This window comes from Sinohyriopsis cumingii, chromosome 4, assembly GCF_028554795.1.
Source record: "Sinohyriopsis cumingii isolate HCF-2022 chromosome 4, ASM2855479v2, whole genome shotgun sequence".
Taxonomy (NCBI): domain Eukaryota; kingdom Metazoa; phylum Mollusca; class Bivalvia; order Unionida; family Unionidae; genus Sinohyriopsis; species Sinohyriopsis cumingii.
Window position 1 is genome coordinate 141,246,561 of NC_142964.1, and position 24,372 is coordinate 141,270,932.

At 34.3% G+C, this 24,372-nt stretch overlaps 1 protein-coding gene across 1 annotated transcript in view; it reads right to left on the reverse strand.

Moving 5' to 3' along the window:
- Positions 1 to 372: 372 nt before the first annotated feature.
- LOC149802216 (glycolipid beta-1,4-mannosyltransferase egh-like) overlaps positions 373 to 24,372 on the reverse strand; it is an 83,266-nt gene continuing 59,266 nt past the window's right edge. The window contains exon 2 of the mRNA XM_089954410.1: positions 373 to 3,769. Coding sequence (XP_089810536.1) covers positions 2,352 to 3,769 — 1,418 coding nt within the window. The 3' untranslated portion in view covers positions 373 to 2,351. The remainder of the gene's footprint in view (positions 3,770 to 24,372) is intronic.

The window sequence follows — 24,372 nt, forward strand, 5'->3', positions numbered from 1 at the left end:
ACGTTAGCTAGTAAGAACTTGGTGTTGGTCACTCAAAACACTTTGAAAGTTTTAATTTTTTTAATGTCTTTTTCACAATTTGTGATAAAATTATTAAAATTTTAAACTTGTGTTTTACGTAATATAAAACAGGTTTGGCAATTTTAAATAACGACGAACGCTACAATAATAAGCAATCTCAGTGACTATATCATAGAAGACAAATGTCATATTTTAGTCTTCTTTTTGAGTTCTTAAGTTGTTCGTCTACAAATCAAATCTCAGTAATCATTTTTAATACTCCACTAACTGCATGAAGGTTTCAGTTAGTATCTGTTTTGTTTCTATAACCCATTTAAGGTGCGTTTGGAAAGAAAAATATAGGTAACAAAATATTAAATAATCGTTTATTTTATGAAATCACAGAAGTTGACTTTTAAAACAACAATACGTTTGAGCAACAAATTTTTTAAAAAATTATCACATAAATATTGTCTTCATGGCCAGTGCGTTAATAGATGGATTACAAGAACAAGAACACAACCAATAAATAAACATAAACATTTAAATTATGGGTATTTTAAATAAGTATAAGGTACATAAAATCTGGGCACCAAAAGCGGCCACGTTAAAAATTCATAATCTTTGTCTCATTAGGTCTGACTCTTGTTGAACGAGTGGGTAAATGCTTATTCGAAAATAATCATATATAATGTAGTTGGATGTGGCTTGAGGTATGATGACGTTGATATATTTTCCCATGTCCTATTGATAAAATGAGTAGTTTCAAGACGCGTAACAACAATACCAAGTGTGCTAACGCTTTGGAGCTCATGAAGTGCGTGTTTGCGTGCAACAGGCACCCTTTCTTACCATTCGTTCCCGTACATAACTGGTAACCATTTCTTTCTTACCATTCTTTTCCTGTCAATAACACGTACAAACTGATTTTTCAGCGGTATTTCAGGTGTATAACGTGAACCCATCTGCAGATCCAAATCTGTTATCAAAGAGCGTTCTGGAAGATCATGGACAACTTTGCTCCTTCTATTTACCATTTCAGTCGATCAGTGTAGGTCTTGTTCTGCCATCCATGATGCTTGTTGTAACAGGACTGTATATTTCATACCAATCTATGATGGTTGTTGTAACAGGACTGTATATTTCATACCGATGTATTATTTGGTTCTCAGCCTTTGATCCAAAACTTCAACAACCGTTTAGTAGTAGCAGTAGTGGCAAAACATGAAATATATACAGCAATGACCTACTTCTTCTGATTACGTTCATTGTTTCTGATAAACAGAAGAATTCTGAAAATTCAATGCATATACATGCTTTCCGAATAGTGAAGCTATATAGCCGTTTTATAGAACTTACTTAACTCTCGAAAAGAGTCAAAGATTGCAACAAGAGACATGTTACTTTCGAAAAGCTACCGTTCTTTTGCCCAACGAAACGTCCAAATATTTTGCAATATGTACTATACAAATCAGTTTCGGAATACATGATTTTCTCGGAAAAAGACAGGTAATTACGTTGGACAAATAATACTAAGGATCAGGAAACGGGTTCAAGATAAGGAAAATATGGATGGCAGATGAATTGAACTTAATGCTGTTGTGACGTTTAAAAATAATCATAATATGTCATGTCAAATTATTGGTTTGAAACGACGGTTATTATTTTATACACGACTGAGTTCCTAAATTCCACGTGCTTTGTTATGAACAGGAACAAGTCTGCTTTTAGGATGGCGACTGTATGAATCCATTTCATACAAACGTTATAGTACATTGCAGCATGTTACGATTTGTACCAGTTTGCAGGATTGCATCTGGTCTCAAAGAAGTAAACAAAGAAGAATGAGAATCTGTAAATCAATACACGTTATTTATATGAGCTAATATTGGTTATTTAAGACAACATCGCTTAAAATGTGATGCACCAAGTTAAAATGCATGCCGTTAATTGGCATAATGTTTCTGCCAAACTATGTAATTAACCAGACTTTGTAAATAAACGGGTACAGGAGGAAAGCGAGTAGTAGCTATACCCTATAACGACAATATATTGTGGCAATTACCACGATGAGGTGCAACAAACATCCTCCAAATCAGTTAGACCTGGTAGAATGAGACTAATCCTTTTGGATCTATTAAATGAATGAAGATACATTTTACTACATAAAAATTAAAACCACGAAGTGAAGGGCATATATTAGCATGTAGCACACACGTTAGTAGCACGAATTTTCAGGTCGGAAAAAGGCACTTTCTTAGCTTTGAGATGACCGAAGTTTTTACCTCATATTATTGTTAAGTGTTGAAAATTAGTAATATCATTAACAAATTTGAAAATGTGCCCCATACTCAACAAATATTTACAGTACCATGCGACCTTGATCTTTTGAACTCGTGTGTGTCCTTCTGAATGAGATGAAAATTGTTCGAGTTGAGATTAAACAAGCTCCAGCAGGTAGCAAGACTGTCCATACACGCTGCTAATGGTGTGACAAGGACGCAACTGGCAATGCATACCACGACGAGTTTGCTGGTGCTCCAACATCTCCCATGTAGGGATTTGTAGGCGCCAAAACCGTAAAGAAATGCAAATGTTCCACCCAGGAAACCAGTTAAAATCTGCATTATAGTTGGCTTAGCTAAGGGGAACAAAGAGTTCAGGAATAGGTTAGATAAACTTATTGGCATCAGAATGTTACATGATAAGGAGATTATCAAGCAGAACTTGCAATAAAAAGGAATTTCTCCGCTAAGCGCTGTAAGCATTTGTCCGACGAACCAACGACGTCGTTGTCGAATATAGTCCATACAAGTGAATGGACTTTTCTCTTGCATTTCTCCCAAGACGAAACCAAATTTGTATCCCTTCTTCCAAGCAAGCAAACCAAAATAGCAATCCTCAGCGATGCTTCCACGAGGACCAAAATCAAGTCCGACCTCCTTTTCAACACCCTGTTTTATAACGATGTATGATCCCTTAAAACCAAACAAAGGGCGGTGAAATACACCTAGCTGTAACCGGAACAGTCCATAATCGATGGCGAGCCGTATGCTGTCTGCTAATGTAGTAAGCCAATTCACAACTTCACCGTTGGCATAAGAAATAGCTCCCTGTCCAATATCAGCCTTGCCGTCTTTGATGAATCTGATGATGCCATATATGCTGGACTGTGTAAGTATTGTCTCTTCGTCCAAGTGGACAACCCAGTCTTCCTCTTTAATATCAGATACCCCAGGCTCTAAACAGTAATTCAACGCACGCGCCTTAAAGAGTGTCCCTCGTTTTGTTTTGTATGAATTTGGCACTGTAAGATGTCTGCATAAATCCTCTATACCTGGTATATAAACATCCGCTACAACCTCGAATAGAAAGTTCCGGAGTCCACTTTTGATGCAATTTTCTCGATTTTTTAATAAATTAGATAAAATAAGTTTCTTATAGATTCCTCTTGTCACGACACGAAAGCAAATTCTCGGAAGTGCTTCGAAATTAATACCCTGTCTTTGCACTTCCTCAAACGGATTAAAACACACGATTCCGATAACATTTCCAAGACCTATCGGAAGTGCCATATAGGGTATGAGGACAATAACGTACAAGACACTTGCCAGAATAATCCCATACTCGTTTTCGGCATCAACATCGGAATTCCTGTAATACACGTTCAGCAATACAACCATAAGGATGAATAGCATCATTACTAATATGGCTGTGTAGTGATTCAACTTCTGTTGACTTTGGCGATGACTTTTTATCCCAGGGTCAACTGCAAAAGAAAAAGTATACTTTGAGGTATATTTTCTGTTACTTCACACGCAGTATCCCGACATAAGCAGCCTACTTCGTAATTTTGTTGATAGTGATGTCTTTTAAAAGTTTCAAGTGTTTATTTACAGAGGAACGCAAAGAACTATACGTAAGGCGATTTTTTGGTACTGTTCCTAAACTATAAATAAATTTGTTATGCGGTATACCGCGATATTTCTGATTATCTCGCGATACGTACAACGGTATACCACAATTATTTTGGAGACCAACAATTTAATGTTCTAAGGGCAAAGGCCTGAAACTTTTTGCTTGAAGTTTAGTTTGTCAATAGCTTATAAAATATATGGTTCTTTTTTTTATATAGAAAAATAACACTATACTACGTGCATTATATTATTTGACACAAAATAATTATCTTGAGATAAAATGAAACAAACGTCACAGCCCCCAACCCTGAAATGAAATAGACAGAATCTTAAAGTAAATGAGTCTACCACCTCTGTGTTAACTGCTGTAAAAAGTTAACATCTAAAACCTGTTACTAAAGTGGGATGATTACGCTTACACTATAGGTGTCACCCTGTGCAAAAACATCGTTCTTAAGCAGAAAATATTTAGTGGTCTTGAGAAATTACATAAAATTCCAACAGAAAACAACTGTTCTCTTGAAAGGCGTAGGAAGACTTGCAGTCTTACAAAGGAACAATTGTACTAAATTAACATACGCAGTCTTGCAAAGGAACACATGTACTTAACACATTAACATACGCAGTCTTACAAAGGAACACATGTACTTAACACATTAACATACGCTAGTAAATAACGAAAAAATTAAATTTCTTTTCTTAATCCAAATTTATTTCCAAACTCTGATTTTTTCCGAAAATATGTCGAAACATTCCGTATATCTATCTATCTATCTATCTATCTATCTATCTATCTATCTATCTATCTATCTATCTATCTATCTCTGTGTGTGTAAGAAGTATGTTGCAAAGTCTCAATTTTATTTACTTTATACGAATTATGTCAGGTACATACTTTTAAAGTACAATTATCCATTTTCTTATAACAGCAGTATGTATGCAAGTATTTCAGCGTGATGCAGGCCGTACACAGTTTTTTCCTAACTTTCATTTGTGTCTTCCTTCACATTACTTGCGGCAACAAAATCATGTTGCGTTAATTGTGTAAGAATTGTCGGAATAGTGAGAGGTGACGGTAGCCGTGATAGTTAGCTAAACAAATATGGTGGAGTATATCTACATTGTTATCAATTTATTTATAGCAGTAACGAATTTCAAATGCAAGTTGTACATTTCATGCTCTTCATTTGGAAGAGTTATCTCCCATTCCTTATTGATACAAAAGTACAAGTCGGGAATAAAGGCGAAAGTTATATCAGTGCTGCAGATATATACTTAATAATTCATGTTATTTTATTTATTTTTCAATCTCAGTGTTACTCTAAAATTGCAACTTTTTACAATTTCATGTTTGCAAACCTCTCAGTGACAGATTCCCTGAGAAAGTTCAATCCTGAGGAATGAATTTGGCATTGTACAGAGAAACAGAGATACAATCGGAACTTGATCTCAGAGTCGGGTAGCTGATAAGTTCGTTATAAAGATCGATTTTACACTCGACAACTTTTGTTCCCATCCTTTTTATGTCTCAACCAGACTATTCCGTTGTAATGAATACAGTTGCAACTGGAGTTTGCAGTGAACTCAATTGAATTAAGGGTGAACTTCTTATATAATAATAGGAAAAAAGTTTCACGTGATACGAACCCGTCTAAGATTATTTATTATTTTAAAACCACATTTTTTCTAGTATTCAGCTTTTGGTTCTCTCCATGTTTTATTCAAATCACCACACAACACTGATTTTGGAGCATAAATTTCATAAAGAGTTTGCATTCATTTCGTGTAAACCGACTAATTAGTGTTTGATCAACTCATTTTGTTGTAATATGTATATGCTAGGTTTCACGTTTTGTTTGTTGTTTAGTTTTTCTAATATATTGTATATCTACTTGCTGAAAAGCGGCTATTAAGTGTCTGAAGACTGCATACTTTCAAGTCCCAAAGCATGTTAACAGCATGGAAATTTATTTCGATTCCTAACTACTACGGTTGTACGTACTGTACTCAGCAATGATGTTTAACAAAGCGTGGTACCTGGTAAAGATATTAAGTTCCAGTTCTAGACGCGTTTGATGAGGCTATTATTTCTTAGTCACAAATCACTTGGCATTTACTAAGAGAAGTAAACAAGAACTGTAACACATGAGTAGACTAAGGCACAAAATATTACCAGCCAGGCCAGACGAAACTGGCCTTTTCAAAATTAGAATACTTCTACAAAACACATTTTGTACAAATTTAGCTCAAAATAAATTTGAAGAAGTAATATACAGTTCTGGTGTTTATCTAATACGTACATTGGGTAATACAACCAGGTTAATATACATTGTAACCTTGCCTTCATGCGATATACCTAAGCAGCAACACACAGAAACATAAGAATTTAACATGATAGTATATTTAATCAAATTTGACAACAGTGCACTCTGTATAAGGATATATGGTGAAACTCCTAAAAACCAAAAACCCTTGGAAATTCCCCCATCCAAGTCCAAATAACATTTTATTTTATCGGTTTTGAAAGATCAGTCAGCTTGTCAAAATTGGCAGGCATTGTTAAAAGAACACTTCTCTTCATCAGTGCTGTTTCTCAATTCATTATTGTCGAATCCCATTTTCTTTAGACCATCTGAACCAGTACTTTTCTCTATGCTTATTTTTTCTCTTCAATATAGGGTTTGGCACATATACATACTCTTTGATCAGACTAATTTTATTATGTAAGCATAGCTTAATCTACAATGCTAATCCGGTCGTTCTGGCATCGTGACATGTGAGTGAAGACAAATAACAGTCATTGCTACTTAAATATATGTATGTGATAAATGTCTCCATTGAAAATCAACTGAGAGAATATAGCTTTAGAAAACTGTTTGTAGATCTTCGTCGGCAAGGCATCACAAAGGATATTAATTAGATACACGTTATCTTTCTTAAATAACTTACCTACAAAAATGTCGCTAATAATGATTAGCCCTAAAAGCTTGCACTTTTGTATGGTAGAAAGACTTGAGATTAAATTTTTGCCGATTATAATCTGTGTCGGTACGCGTTTCAAGTCTTATTTTAACCTAGGGTATCTTGAGACATCTTTGTACTACGGTACTTGCTAACAGTACTTAGTCTGCTCAAAAGTGTCATGAACATAACAGCTAAAATAGATTTCCAACTATACACACGTTTTGAGGAGTTTCACTTCTCTCTCTCTCTCTCTCTCTCTCTCTCTCTCTCTCTCTCTCTCTCCGCCTCGGATGCGAGAGGTCGTGGGTTCGATCCCCGGCCAAGTCATACCAAAGACTTACAAAAATGGTACTAACAGCTGCCTCGCTTGGCGCTCAGCATTAAGACGTTAGTGTTAGGACTGGTCGGCCTGGTATCGGGATAATGTGACTGGGTGGGTCATCATGTTACATGTCTGCGGCATGATGCCTCAGTGCTAGACATCACTATAAACTGTCACACTGCAGACATCGTAGCGATATGACTGACAAATTGTTAAAGCTACGTAAAAATCCAAATCTCTCTCTCTCTCTCTCTCTCTCTCTCTCTCTCTCTATATATATATATATATATATATATATATATATATATATATATATATATATATATATATATATATATATATATATATATATATATAAAGTGTTTTCTGACTTTTGCTTTTTTTAGTATAAATAACATAATTCCGTATCGTTATATTTTCCTACGAATAATCTATGTACGCATTGTTGTGCAAATTAGACAGCCAGGCTCACGAGACTAGTCTATATTTCTGTCTAACAAGTACCTTTGGGAAAAAGTTTAGTACCGAACAACGTTATTCAAAAAATAAACGAAAAGCCTTAAATTCATTCTCAAGATTACGCTTTTGTTTTTTGTTTTTTTGGTTTCTTCCCAGTACCATTCTCTACCGGATCAGGATTTTCCCTCTTAATTTCGCTTTTAGTAATGTATTGTCCGGAACCGACTCTAACTAGATTTGACAGTATGACCTAAATCGAACCATCTGTCGTCTGTTTAGGATGCAATGGACAGTTTTTATGCTCAAATGTAATGTTGCATACACCTGCCTAATATAAAAATTCATTAAAAAAATAAAATACATGACTGGGGTCAGAAAGGTCAATATTTTTGGATAGGTATTATAGAGCCAAACATAAGAATATCATTCACCTGACCTGACTAGTCAGTGTGAATTCATAGAATAAAAAGAATAAAAGGTTGATTCACCCCACCCACCCCAAATGCATAAATGCATTTTCCATGTCCGAAAGCCATTTTGGAGAACACATGATGCTCACGGTGCAAGCATAAGTCTTTTCTAGGGTGATAGGTTGCCATCCAGTCAGTTTTTGAGATATTCTACTTGCCTTGAACCAACGTGTCTACTGCTATAAGTGACTATATCTGCTTCCTTGCCCACTATTGGTATTTCACTGGCTATATACTGTGCAGTGACTACGTGAGGTGAACATGTTTCACATCAGTTTCAAGAACGACACCTTCCGGTAAGACCAAATTCACAAATATATCCATATCTTTAATTATTACACAATAATAGCTCAAAAAGTCACACCATAGCCTTGAGTTAAGAAATTTGTCAGTGGCCAATTTACGAACATGTCCCTTGCCACCTTAGAGAAGAAACTGGGCAACCCGTAATAGCGGCCATTATAAATTTCATTCATGAGAACATAGTCATCACGCGATAGGATCAAGAGATACGTCACTGTTTATATAAAAATAAAGTACAGTAATACCTCGAACATTCGCGAGGTTAGGTTCCAGAACCAGTCGCGGATCAGGAGGAATCGCGAATGTTTGGTACAAGTCACTAAAAATGCTAATAAATACTTATTTCTAGGGTTTAAACCCTAAATTTGACCCAAATCATGCTCCCAAAGCACTTTAATTTCATTTAAAAGTTAGCTTAATACATTTCCCTTAAAAAGAGAAATAAATGGTTGACGTAAAAATAGAGTACAGTATCGCCTAATGGGTATTTGCCACACTAGCGCATTTACAGTACGGTACATCTATACATGTACTAATATTACCCCTATACTAATTCATTGGCTGCCGTTTTCTTTTACACTCACAGTAAGGTAAAACCAAGTAACGAATGGGACTGTAAACTTAATGACTGACGTTTTCTTTGTCATTGTCAGGAAGGTAAACTAGGTAAACTTCATATGTCACAGAAGTCATATAACGAAGATACAATTCAATAAAATAAAGAAAACATGTACGTAGAGGGTACCAATGAAAATTTCGCGAATCCGTGATTTCGCGAATCCAGAAACGCGAATGCACGAGGTATTACTGTACTTTATTAATTACAAATACATTTAAAAGTTATTTTAGTGAATATATTTCGTAGCATTGATATGCTAAATTTATAAGTTATTTTACTCCATATAACATTTACAGAAATTATGTTTTACTTTCGTTTATGTTTTTCCTAAAATTGAGATATCAATCTGTTATACATGCTAGGTTTTTTTTCTGCCACGACAGAAAGACCGAGGTTGCTACAAACGGCTTAATTGTGACCCTTCAAACTTTGATGAATAACAGATATTTGCAGACAAATAAATGCTTAATTTTCGTGAGTTAAATAATTTGAATATTGCACCAAAGTACACATTTTTCAGCTGATAATTAGTCTGCCAGGGGCCAATAGAATATAGTATACGTAGTCGACAAATAGCTTATACAAATTTTGAGGAGGAAATTAAAATCAGCATAATTATATACAATAACACTGATAATCTACCGGAGTATATCATATATTTATTTAGAAAATCTGCTACGATTTGAGAATTTTCAAGACAGGAAAATTAATCCATTAATAATGGATTCTAGCGTCATGCCGATCTAAGATATGTTTGACATTTAGACCAAAATGTCCGCACTTTGTGTCAGAATATTAGATTGCATCTTACCCGTCCATTTTTCGAACTCATCCAGCATAATGAACCGTGCAGCCTTATGTTACTTCAGGTAATGTGTTAGCTTATACATTAGCTAGCATTTATTCAAGGCCGTGTTGGGCCATTTAGCGGAAAACAATGTTTCAAAGCTCAAACAGCATTGGACCAATGGTAAACTCAACAGGAATAGCATAACATGGGACATGAGACTGGATATTCTGTCCGAAATTCGTTGCATCGGATAACTTTTATATTGCATATGATGAACGAATTAATTTAAAATAATTGCAAAGTAACTTGTCTGGACAAAACACGATAATTTGTATGGATATAGGAAAATCGTGTCAGCATTGGAGGAATGTCATCGAATCTTGCTATTTTTAATTTTGTATTTTTTTTTAATTTTTCAATCTGTATAAATGGAAGACAATATTTTACCACGATACTTTTTTTCACAAGAAGACGGAGATGTATAGTGTGATCGACCTGGTAGCATTAAATGTATTTATGCATTACATTTGTCTTCAATAGATGCTCATGCAAAATTTACCTCTCACCTGAATCTTGCTCTAGGCTCCGACATGAAAATAAAACTACTTATGTTACACCAACAGTCCATATAGTCATCAATGGCTAAAATGGCAAATAAATATAAAATAACTGACGGAAAGGATGCGTAGAATAGCAAAACTAGAATGCATTGTTATTTATCAGCGCAATCCCTACTTTTGACAGATGGATTTTACAATGTTATATCATACAGTCCAACTGAGGAGATCACACAGAATGATTGTCAGACAGACGGACACGGGTATACAAAGTTTCGGCACAATCGACACACGTAAGACTTTCCCGGAAGTAAGTTTCATATGTGTAGCTTTAACAGTGAAGGAGTTCAAGGATATTACACATATGGACGGACGGACGGACGTACTGTCTTAAAGTATCCTCGACGTGCGAAGTCTTTATCATGTTAAGCTTCTGTAGGCGGATAAGGTTTACACAGCAGGAAAGTATTATAATAAAAATTTAATTACCATTTTGCAATAATAACTCTTGGTTTGTTGATGCTAGTTTATGCATGAAACACAATGTAAACTAATCTATATCTTCAGAGGTCTTTGTTTATTGTAAAGAATATGGATTGTCCTTATACAATATATATGCAATGATAAGTGTTCTAGCGCTATTTTGTTTTCACAAGAAGAGGTCAGCGTTTTATGTTTGTCCATTGTATTTTATTATCAGTTTGTTTTGCATTTGAACCTGGTACGTGGGTAGGTTTTTAACTTGGTTATGCAATTAATGCAATAACTTGGATTGGCCTTAACCGTTTCAACCTATCTGTGAGCTCTGGGAGATTTCATGATGAATGAAAAGCAACATGAGAACAAAGGTGATGTCATTTACATTATGATGTTTACACTCACAAACGAGAACGTGGGGAACTCGTGATTAAATTAAGGCCCAAAAGTATGTGTTTCCAGACAGCCGACAGTTCCTTTTTCTCACTGCCGACAATAGCCCTTTTTCCATCTGTTTTAAAATATACCTATCATAATTTTCAATTTTAAAGCCAGATCGCTAGGAAACACATTTTATTTTAGCTTAAAGTAGTAGCAAAGCACTTTTGATCATACTTTCATGTGCGATAGAAGAGATGCTTTATATTTATATTATTTTGATCTCTGTGATACATCGAACAAGACTTGACAATTTCGGTATGATCAAACGTCAAAATGAGCAATAATAGATCGTATTGATAAATTGAGTAACTACGTGTTTATAAAATTTTCATAGAATTTCAATACTGTGAGACACAGTTATATGTAAAAAGCCACGAATTTGTAAATAAAAAGTCGTAATAAAGTATCTAAGGATTATTGCGATGACCAAGCAGCAGTTTTAGTTGAGTGCTGAGAACACATGAATTTGACCTATGCTGATCGATGGCTAGCACAACTTCGGCAACGGACCTTCCTCGTATGTGGTCCTTTCGTCGACCTTAGCAGTTATTCCTTATCTATCGATGCTCGTTCCCAACTATTTGACAGAAAGTCATACAACTTGGTACACGGATTCATTCTGAGACCCTACAGGTCATAACTGAAATATCAATTGAAAAAACATATATGGCCGCCATTGTGGTAATAAAAATCTTGCTATCCATACTACTCGGCTGGTCACATCGACATGGGATTTTCATGAATAGACCCTTTAGGACAAGCTGATGATCAGAAAAATGGCACCAATGCGACATTATGGTTGTATTTTAAAAAATTGAATCGATACTCCTCTTGAACGAATGGTCACGTTAACTTGGAATATTAACGCAAAGACTTGCCATGGTTCCACTCTGTGGTTTCATTTATTGGACAGGGTTAGATTTCTATAGAAAGTAGAAGGATATTATTTTGTCCTGTGCCACTTAACACTGTTCAATCAAGTAGAGACTGGTTAATTAGTTTTCAAACACTTCTAACCGATTATAAAAAGTAACAGGTGACCATCAGCCATTTGTTCTAGTTTTTAAAAGAAAACCTAGTACAACCGTTTCCTATACTCCAAATTTATATGAAAAACCTGAAGCCTCTGGTCACTGGCCTTCACAATTTTATGAAGAAAAAAGGCTGAGCTACCTGGGCCATAGCCTCCAACATTTTTATTTTGGAATTCATGGGCCACTAGTTAGCATAAATTTATGAATAAATATCTGGGCAATTTGTACATAACATTTTACGAAAAGAAATTCGGCTAGGGATCTTAAAATTTTTATTTTAAAATCCTGGGTTAGTGTTTTTTTTCCCAAATTTTATGATAATAAACCTGGGCCAGCACTGGTACTAATTTTGCATGGAATAAAACTAGAACCATGATATTAGGCAAATTATGAAAACAAAACAAACTTTAAAGGCAATCATACTTTTACGAAAAGTCATAGGCCACCCACATATAATATAAATCAAATGCACGCGATAAAAACGGAGCATATTCCACAATCTGATTATTTTCAAATTCGCTGTTCAGTTGATACAAATTATTTAAATCCATAAAGCTATGACTAATTTTATATAAATAAATCATGGACTTCAGATTTGAAAACGCAAACAAGCACCTAAACTTATTTTGTGGTTCAACCCAGTTTTACGCACCAATTGAAAAATGAAAAACAAAAGTACTTAAAGAGATAAAATATATACATAAAGTGGTTATTTTACCTAGAAACCACTTATCATCTTTATCAATACACTTTAAAGTTTGATAATATTGATTTAATGAATAGATACGCGGGATATTGTGATTTGAAACTGTGGCAAAACAGTTAATCTAGGCCGTGTGCATGGCAGCATCGGGAAGCAGAATTTCTTATTGGCAATTATCGCATTAAATTATACCAAACTTAGCAAAATCAGTATATAGATTTAATACATGCTTTCAGACACCCACATTACTGTGGGGCCCGAGTGGCCGAGTAGTCTAAATCGCTCTCCGTTACAGATCACTGCCATCTCACCTCTTTCTGCGCCGGTTCGAGTCTTGGATTCAGCCAATGTGGGTATGCGAGAAAGCTTGCCAGTAGTTTCTCGTGGGTCGATGGTTCTTTCAGGGGTTTTCCCGTGTTCTTCCTCCACCATTAATACTGGCCGCCATGTATAGCATATCGTGTGCTGAAAAATTGCGTTAAACCCCACAGCAACAACATTACTGTATCAATTTGTTAAACCATTACCATACCTTCAAGCATTTAATATGGCATAAATCGTAAAGATTTTAGCAAGGTGTGTGATAACTTTAATATTCCTCCTATCCAAAATTAATGATATGAACGTGTTGTTGGGGAAAAAAACGATTTGATAAGACACGAAATTCTACACAAAGCTTTGAATAAGCTACGTTAGGTATTGTGTTAACAGCCTACAAATGGGAATATGGTAACGTAGCTGAAATAGTTAAATACACTATGAACAAATATCATGCAATTATATCTTTCCTTAAGGTTGTTGTTGTTGTTGTTATAGGGTTTAACCCATTTCTAAGCACAGGATACGTAGCTGCCAGCATAAATGTTGGAGGAAGAACCAGGGAAAACCCTGGAAAAAACACAGACCCACGAAAAGCAACTGGCAAGTTTTCTCGCATACCCACATCGGAAAAAAACCAAGACTCGAACCCATGACAGATGTGAGATGGCAGTGATCCGTAACGGTGAGCGCTTTAGACCACTCAAGGCCCCTTTCCTCAAGGTAGCACAGGGCTGACAGAGTATTAGAAGATATATAATATCTATTTTAGGTGGTCAAGAAGATACAAACAAACAAATTGCGCAGTTTAGTTCTACTGTTCGAGACAGTGTAAAACACAATTTGAAACCACTTGATATTATAAGTTGTTAAGTCAAATGAACGAATCACAAAAATAGTGCAGGATTATATTTTACTTGCAAAATAAATACTAAACTAGACAATATGTGGTGATTGCATTGCTTTATTAAATACTCAGATGTTCAAATTCTGATTCCATATCGCAAGCCTAACATTTCTTATAGCTCACCCAGCCTGGAACTACTTTTACAACTTAAAATATTCAATAATAGTCCACCTATAAAATATCGGGTTTTATTGCTATACATTTTTAAAATATTCACAAATGTCAACACACATTTTATAATTTTAAGAAAAGAGTCTTTTTGGGCAAAAATGACCATCTTTGCCGTTGGTGAAAATGGAGGAATACCTTAAGTAGCAATTGGGAGGTGATGGGCATTACATGATATCTACCGCTGAGAAATTAGAGTTAGCTGAAGTTGACAACACTAATTTGGACAGAATGTTTGACACTGGCTTCTCAGATGAAGCTAGGGTGCAACGTTTCACAAAACATATCACAGAGAGAGAGAGAGAGAGAGAGAGAGCAATTACGTCTTTATTATCGTTGAACATGTGTTTTAACGTTGAACCTTATGGTAACCTTTCTCTAACTTTAGGATTATTTTGTAAATAATATCTGTAAAGTTATTATCCATATCTTTTGAATGTCTATGTGTCCATTATTTATTTGATTATTTTTCAAACGTTCTTGTAATTTAGCTTTTATATCTACATCTCTCCTGTAATAATGTTATGCTTATGTATTCTCGTCAAGCAATTCAAGGTCTATTTTTATTTATTTACTCTTTGAATTATCTACTTTCAATGAATATGCACGGCCCCTTAATTCTCTTACTTCTTCAATATTAAACAATCTACAGCCTGGTTCACAATCATTGTTTACGATGCGCTCCTTTATTATATTTTCAGTATCGCTTAGTTGATTATTAAATGACTACCTTTTGTTAATTTTCTGTAATTCTGTTTTCCCATGAACTCTTATTGGTTGCCTGTTTGTAACTGTTAGATTTCGAGCCTATTCAGTAAGTTGCTGCAGAAATGCAGAACTATCTTTTATACCAAATCGTTCCTTCTCTTCTCCAACCTAAGCCTTTGAAAAGCGCATTATTGTCTGTTTTATTAGATATAATGTAAAATTATAATATTTTAGTTCTATTATTCCGAACAGAAGTCCGAATATAACATTTATAAATTTGTTCGTAATAGAATGTTCTATTTTTAATCTGAAACTGGGGAGTCTGCAATTCATAGACTGTTTCATTTATTTCAAAAATATGTATGATATTCATTTTCTATTCATCGAGAAATAGTTGTTGAAACTATTTGTTAAGGCGGTATAAATTCTAGTGTCAGAGGTTATCAATTCTAGTTTCGATATTTCTTTAAACTGATCTACAATAGCATCTTCCTTCAACTGTTCTGTTTTCAATGATGTTCGAACCGTTGAACAGAACAGCCTTCTGCCATTTGACTTTGTTTTAATTGTTTAAATTGATCCAAAACAACTTGGGAAAAAATAGGACTTCTTGAATCTAAGCAATGTAGTGATGTTTTCATGAAGAGTGAATAGCAACAAATAAAACAGGAATGAAAATGTCTCATAGCACTTAGAACATACAAGTACGGACATTAACTGATAAGGATTTATATACAATGGACTAAAAACAAATATAAAATATGAACTTTTTTGTAAATGTCTGATCATCTAAAATATCTGAGACATTACTAGTGGGATTTTATCTTTCTTGTTTCGCTTTTACAATAATAATCCAAAGTCTTGCTGATTTAAAACTATTGTCTAACTTTGATCAAAAATGGATCAGGAAAAAAGTTTCTTTAATGGACAAAGATCATCCAGTCATATGCAAGATCTATAGGCACATTATAACATTTGATACCATTTAAGCACATTAATTTTGAAAAGCAATAACAATTGATACCATTTAAGCACATTAATTTTGATAAGCAATAAAACTGGATACCATTTAAGCACATTAATTTTGATCAGAAATAACATTTGATACCATTTAAGCACATTAATTTTGATAAGAATAACATTTGATACCATTTAAGCACATTAATTTTGATAAGCAATAACATTTGATACCATTTAAGCACATTAATTTTGATAAGCAATAACATTTGATACCATTTAAGCACATTAATTTTGATAAGCAATAACATTTGATACCATTTAAGCACATTAATTTTTAAAAGCAAACCAGGGCTATTTAATAGCACTGACATCACGATTTTAATGTCTGCAACTTCCTAGAGTCATGTAAGCATGATCCAAAGCCAGACAAACATTAGTGATATTAATTTAACATCAATAGACCCATTGCTTGAAACAAATCAACACTCTTGTATAATAGCTATAACACAAATATTTAAAACACAAAAGCACAAGAAAAAAGCCTGAATAAGTATTTAGAAAAACTGCAATGTTGTTGCAAAATAAATGGAAGGCGGACAACAGAAGAAAATGCTAAGGTTCCTAAATCACCAAAAGAAAGTAAATTCACAAAAGATAAAATATATGTGTAGAATTGAACTTAGGAAAAGGTTCACAAGATTTTAAATAACCAATTCAGAGAGTTCAAAAAAGATTTATAACAGAAAGAAAAGAAGCCCATGCATGTTCAAATGGTATCAAAATATCAACATTATTTATTTCTTGATAGCTGGTGCAGTTGTTATATTAGCTTAAAACAACACATAAAAGCGTCAACATTGCATGCTTACGTGACTGACAAAACAGACTGTGGAGAAGGACTAGTAAATAACGCAAATCCCTTTTCAGATATTTTGTAGCCTAACAAGCGGATTAAAGAGTCATACAAACATCACTAAAGTTTGATAATAATTACATGAATAAATGGTGACCGCAACGAGCACAATTAACACTTTTTATCATTCAGCATTTAATTAATCTCTTACCGTAAGCTACAGTATAATTGTGAAGGGGCTAATTGATTTTGAAGGAGATTCTCCAACAAAAATGGGTATTGGATAAGTAATAAAACTGATTGTTCCTATTTAGTTTAAACCTTTTTTATTTTGAGAAACTTTGTTTAAACGTCTCATTACGCTTGTTACATAATGCACTTAACCATTCGGTTGACCATGTGTATTACATAATGCACTTACTCATTCGGTTGACCATGTGTATTACATAATGCACTTACTCATTCGATTGACCATGTGTATTACATAATGCACTTACTCATTCGATTGACCATGTGTATTACATAATGCACTTACTCATTCGGTTGACCATGTGTATTACATAATGCACTTACTCATTCGGTTGACCATGTGTATTACATAATGCACTTACTCATTCGATTGACCATGTGTATTACATAATGCACTTACTCATTCGGTTGACCATGTGTATTACATAATGCACTTACCCATTCGATTGACCATGTGTATTACATAATGCACTTACTCATTCGGTTGACCATGTATATTACATAATGCACTTACTCATTCGATTGACCATGTGTATTACATAATGCACTTACTCATTCGGTTGACCATGTGTATTACATAATGCACTTACTCATTCGATTGACCATGTGTATTGCATAATGCACTTACCCATTCGATTGACCATGTCTGTTATAGACTTGAATTGTAATATCGGATATTTTGATTCATGTTCCATGACAAAATATCGCCCAATAGGGCTTCACCACTTCAGTGTTTTTATTACTTTTTATCTACTGTTCAATGTGTCTTGAATGTCTATCAAGGACGCTGTTTCACGCTGTTTGTTCGTGTTTGAGGCACAAATAGTTCAGTTCATTTTCATATCCAATTCTAAGCACACTTTCTACAAGTCGATTGTAACTGACAGATTTGTTTATATGTTCTTATGCAAACGTGTTCGTACTTGCATTCATTCACGAGGTCTGCATTTTGCATTTTCGCTTATTAAAGGCAAATCTTAATTACAAAGTCATTTATGCTGTCCAAAGTGCAATTAATAGTGATATATGGAAATATAGCAGTATTGGACTTAAGTTATTTTATATTTTACAATTATAATTTGTAATTAGTACAATGTAACTCGAGCTTTTATATACATTTCACTTTGTGTGTACGATTTAGTGCATCTTAGCACATATTTACATCATTTAATTGTATAAGTTTCTTTACCAGCGATGTAGCTTTTTAGTGCTGCATTATTGCAATGGTTAAGTATTGATCGGTTGATATTAGTGTTAGAACGTAACCAAAGTCTGGAAACAGGGAGAAATCTATTTAATATTATCCACCTTAATGTTCAGAATCATTGACCTAAGGATGATTTGACGCATGTAATGCGAGGGTGTTTGATGTATTGATGACGACAAGACAGGGGCTTTCTTTTGTGAATGGTCAACTTTAAAAACCGAAAAAATTGGCACGGCTGTACTCATCGGCTGTAAAAATTGTTTAGGCATTCAAATAAGTCTTCAAAATATTGACAACATATTTCTTAGGAATTATTACGTCAACCTTACGATGACGCTTGTTTCATCGTTGTAGCGTATCGGAATAAACTCTATGATAAACATAACATTAAACGTAACAATACATGATGTTGCTGCGCCTTTTTCTGTTTCTAAATAATTAAATATTGATACTTTACAAGTTAAACCAATAACAATACTGTTAGAAAAAAATGGCAAAGGAGAACAATGGGCTTTATGTTGCTGAAGCCATCTTAATAAAAGTGCGTAGAAATATATTGATGTACATGTATTGGAGAAAAATATGTGTGATAGTTAAGGGTGTAAAATGTTAGGGAATCTCTAAACATATTTTCGTCAATTACATCTAGCACCTGTGACAATATGATGCCGGAGATAGAGTTGGATTTATCGTACTTTTCTTTGTAGCAGTCTTTATTTTCGAACCAAACTTTAATCGGAGTCTAGCGGAACTAAGGCACCACACGCAAGATATTTTGTATTATTACATGGATTTGAGACTAGTTATCAAATTATCATTCTTGTTTGAACAATACTACTCAGACGTTTCATGAGCGATGACTCTTAAGGCACTAATAATGGTCTGAAGGAAAGATCAGATTTGATATGAAAATACTAAGACATCTGCTCAGTTCGTTTCGTTTCAATAAATGCAGTCAAACTTGTATCGTGACCTGTTTATAGCAACTAAGTCACAAAACGTTAACTGTTCCACAAGTCCCATTTATATATACAAGTTTGCATACATTTACCTATATACAAAGGGTAAAGGATAACCTTTCTGCCAACACATACTTTGGTCCCAATTGTAAAAACTGATTACATTGGACTGAAATATAAGATAAACATTTCAGCAGAATTATTTTTGCCTTACAAAACATAAATAAAATTATTTCGGATTTTTCAGAGAGAGCAATATTATTCCGATACCTCAAAGCCCACTTTGTTTTGCATTCATAGGCACAAGAGTGTTTTGTAGGACTTTGTATCTCCAAAAGAAAATTTTCAACATGCTTTCGCGTGTTGCTACTGACATGTAAATCCTCATGGTTTGGGGTGTTGCTACTGGGATAAAAATTCGTTATGGCTTCGGGTCTTGCTAATGACATAAAAATCATTATAGCTTTGGGCGTTGCTAATAACAGAAATCTTTACGGTTTGGAGCGATGCTACTGACATAAAGATAATTATGGCTCTGGTGTTGCTAGTGACACACACAAAAAAAGTATCTCAGTTTCTGACAACTATATTCAATTTTAAAAACAGCGTCTGTGAAATGCAATGTGTATAAAGAAATATGAGATTACAACCCAATAAGGCAAGGTTTCCAATGTACATAAAGAAATATGAACTGCAGCACAATAAGGCAAGGTTTCCAATTTGTATAACTATATACGAAACACAGCCCAATAGAGTAAGGTATCCAGTGTGTATAAGAACATATGTGCCGGAACCCAATTTGGCAAGGTTTCTAATGTGTATAATGAAATATGAGCCACAGCCCAACACGTCAAGGTTTCCCGTGAAATGTGCAATTGTGAAGGGGCCTATGTATTACAAAATATTTATATGAATCATCGGCATTATTAAAATCGTCTCATCATGCATGCAATATTTAAGGTGCCTTTTACTAACAATGTCAAATTACCATACCTTTGTTAAACAACGATTTAAAGTTATATCACTAAAGGCTATTATGATGGTAACCTAATGTAAATTATCACGTAGGCATGCTTCTCTTGTCGAAACGTTAATTTTCCTCATAAAAGGATAGAAATTTCAGCTTTTTCTACTCAGTCTAACTTCATGATAAGCAGATAGTAGTGCATAATATTTGGGATAATTTTCAAAACATGAAATTACATTCAATTCATCACATAATTTATAAATCGGCAGATTATGCATCCGGTTTTTAACATCTTGAAGGTAATTTGCATTCAAAATCTGATAAAACGTGTTCCCCAGACAAACTCGCTTTCATAATGAACACGTGCTTAAATCAATTTTTGGGCTAATGTTAATCCAATCAAAACCGATTGGATCACCATATTCTTAACATCTCTACGTAAAAATAACCACAACATCCAGTGAATGAGACTGTGATGGTTAATGTCACTTTTGATAAACACGTGGGCCTTCTTTAAAGTAATCCTTATCTTGGCACATACATATACAGGGAAAAACTACAGAAGCATACAAAAGGTTAGACATACTACGAAATTTAAAGTGTAAATCTGACAGAAAATCATTAAAACTTATTTCACCTTTATGAGACCTCTTTTGAAGTATGGAAATATTATCTGTGATAATTGCACCTAATACGAATAAAATGCAAGATGAAGCAGGTAGAATCGTTTGTATGACAACAAAACTTATAATATGCTAGAACTCTGGAGGAGACGAAATGGGAAAGACTTTCACCAAGGCGTAACAAACATAGAATGAAAACTTTTGTTTTAAAAGAAAATGTATCATGTCATAGCTTCATGATACATTCGGGTTTTGATCCCTCCAAATATCAAGCAGGTAAATAGTAGACAACTCCGTGATAAACCAAACTTCCAAACACTCTTTGTCAGGAACAAAAATGTATAGCAAAGTTCATTTTCACCAGGAGTCATTTGCAGAATGGAATCTGCTTTAGGTATACATTCGAAACAACTCTTCGCTGTACTCTTTTAAATCACACGTAAATATGAATCTAGTCACGTCCAGATCGTTTACTACTGAGAAAAAAGAACATCACAAATTACACACACACGCGCGCGCGCGCGAGCGCGAATCTTCGATTTGATTGTAGTTAATTAAATGACGATCTGTTCTAAAACCAGCTGTCATCTAGAAATAGATGTACAGGGTGTGAACCACAAACGGCTAATAATTTTCTCTTGGTCTGAACAAAATGTGTTACTCTCGGAAACCAAAGGAATATTGTCACATATTACAAATATAATACAGTTATTAGCGGCTAAACACTTGCAATCGGTTGAGGTCAGCGAGGAGATCTTCAAGGCGATCCATAAATACATCATTACAACAAAGAGATTCACTTGATCTGTATTTATGCCTTAGCTTTAAAGTTTAAACTCTCTGGTACGTTTTTGTTGTTTATAAATACATACCACCCGAGCTGAAGTTAAAAATCATTTATCTACCACCTCACAACCACTCCATCAATGCCAACATCTGTATACTTTATGTCTTTCAAATTTGTTGGTTTGCAAGCGTGCAGTAAACATTTCTGTTGCGAACATATATTAGTTGCTGACGGACATTATATCAATATTGTATATATAATTTTCTGTTTATATAAAAGTATATATTGTTAATGAGGTGAGAGCCTATGGTTGTTGCTAAATCCTCCATATCTCTTGTTTGATTTTATGTACTTTCCATAATAACTTCTGTAACTAAGTACTATTGAAAACAACTAGCTTTTATGATTTAAACAATTAGGTTTTTTCATCGTAATAAAACTATTATAAAAGAAATATAAAAAATGTTATCGAAATATCAACATGCATCTTTTATGAACTACAATTCTGTATTGATGCGTTTCATACCACCAAGCTGGGCGTACAGTTGATGACTCGACACAATAATGACATCATGTTATTAACATATATAGTGAAGAGGAAACAAAAGAATTGAAAGAAAACTCAAGGAAAAATATGTCCTTTATTCATCTCCGTCATGTTTTAGAAACATTTAGAAAATACGAGTCTCCACAGAGGCAGTGTATTAAAGAGGCTTTTATGTTCCATGTATTGCATCTACTATTAAATTTCTTGAAAGGAAATCTAACATGATTATCTTTGAAAATACCTTATACCAATATAGTATATGCCTACCTTTGAAAATAATCTATGCTAAGATAGCTTGAAAATATTTCCAGTTACTGTCGTTGCAATCAATGCCTGTTTTGCAATAATGACAATGTTGAAGAGAAACCAGAGATAACGAGTATCTAAATCTCATGTGACAGAAAAAGTCAACTTGCACAACCTTTTGAAAACTGTACAATGCTATGAAGACACGGCCAAGATTTCCAGTTTTACTTCAAAGTGTTTGCTAGATATATTGCTTTTAATATTTTATATTACTTGTTTCGGTGTCAAAACCAAATTTAGGTCTTAAAGGATATAAGTGATATACACATTGCGTGTTTAATGATAATCTCCTAAGGTGAAAATAAATTTTAATACGGTTTAGGTGATTGTTCGAGTAGCATGTACTACTAATCTTTCGTCTACTTGGCACAATGATAATTACACAAATTTATATTCCTTAATTAGACCCATTCACAATTTTTCGTTATTTACGATCGGTCAACACTTCAAAAACGTGCATTAATGACACCATACATTTTTCGACCAGACTGTTTTGAATAGAGAGTGGTCATACAAGAATAATGTGGCATTCGGCTCATTGCTCACCATAATGTAGCTCCACTACTGGGCACGCATTACAAATCGGCTTTACTCTCTTGCCATGATACAAACTCATTTTATGCCTAACTGGTTTTGAAACACCGCATTGACATGTACATAAGTTACAATAGTATGAATGCTTACACCTTCCTTTCATTCTACATAATGTGATTTCACTTTTGAAAATGCGATCATAATGCATGTTCTCTACTTTGAAAACTACTTTCAAAGTGTATCACATTGACTATTTCCTGCTGATATGTGTATAGAAGTGAACAATTTCTGCATTACAACTATACAATATTCTGTCAGATTTACAGTCATTGAAATCGCATAAAATGTTTTCTTTCTCTCTCTCTCTCTCTCTCTCTCTCTCTCTCTCTCTCTTAGCGATGAAACATACATGTCTCGTCATTATTCAATCTCTTTGAGGGAAACATTTTCAAAAGATGTTCAAGTGTAAGATCCTGTACTAGGGGCTTCCTCGTTAATACATGTCCCTTTTGAAAAGAAAGGTAATGGATAGGCCTTTGGTTTTGTTTTTTCAATATTATTGTTCTGAAAGAAAACCCTAGCGTGGCCTACTGGCCGTTGATAAAGACCAAGATACAACTTAGTACGCAAGACGATAGTACTGTCTTCATCGAGTTGTCTATAAAGAACATATGCGTTGAGATTTGAAATAAAAGATATATCATTGAGTATTGGGACGCATGACCTAACATGAATTGGCACACAGAAGGATATTCGGGACATTGCGTAAATGCTGTTTACGCAATAACGTCATGAGCTTATCACATGCCATCACAAAGGTCATCACGGGTTACTCAGCTGGGGTAACTTATCACTGGCCAACATTTTTATAAGTCTTTGGTATGACTCCAACCCGCGACCTCCCGCATCCAAGGCGGACGCTCTAACCACTAGGCCACCGGACCGGTGGTTTAAGCATTTTAAAAAGCGTGTAAAATATATGTACATATGTTGTACCATAAGTAAGTTTTGACTAAAATATTAAAGAAAAGAAGACAAATACGTGTATATTATTACCATAGGAACAACTTTATCGTAATCGTTTGATGTCAATGAAACTATATATATATATATATATATATATATATATATATATATATATATATATATATTAATCAGAACGTGCAAGTATATTTTGCCTCCATTGTTACCTTCGGAAACGTATGAGAGAGAGAGAGAGAGAG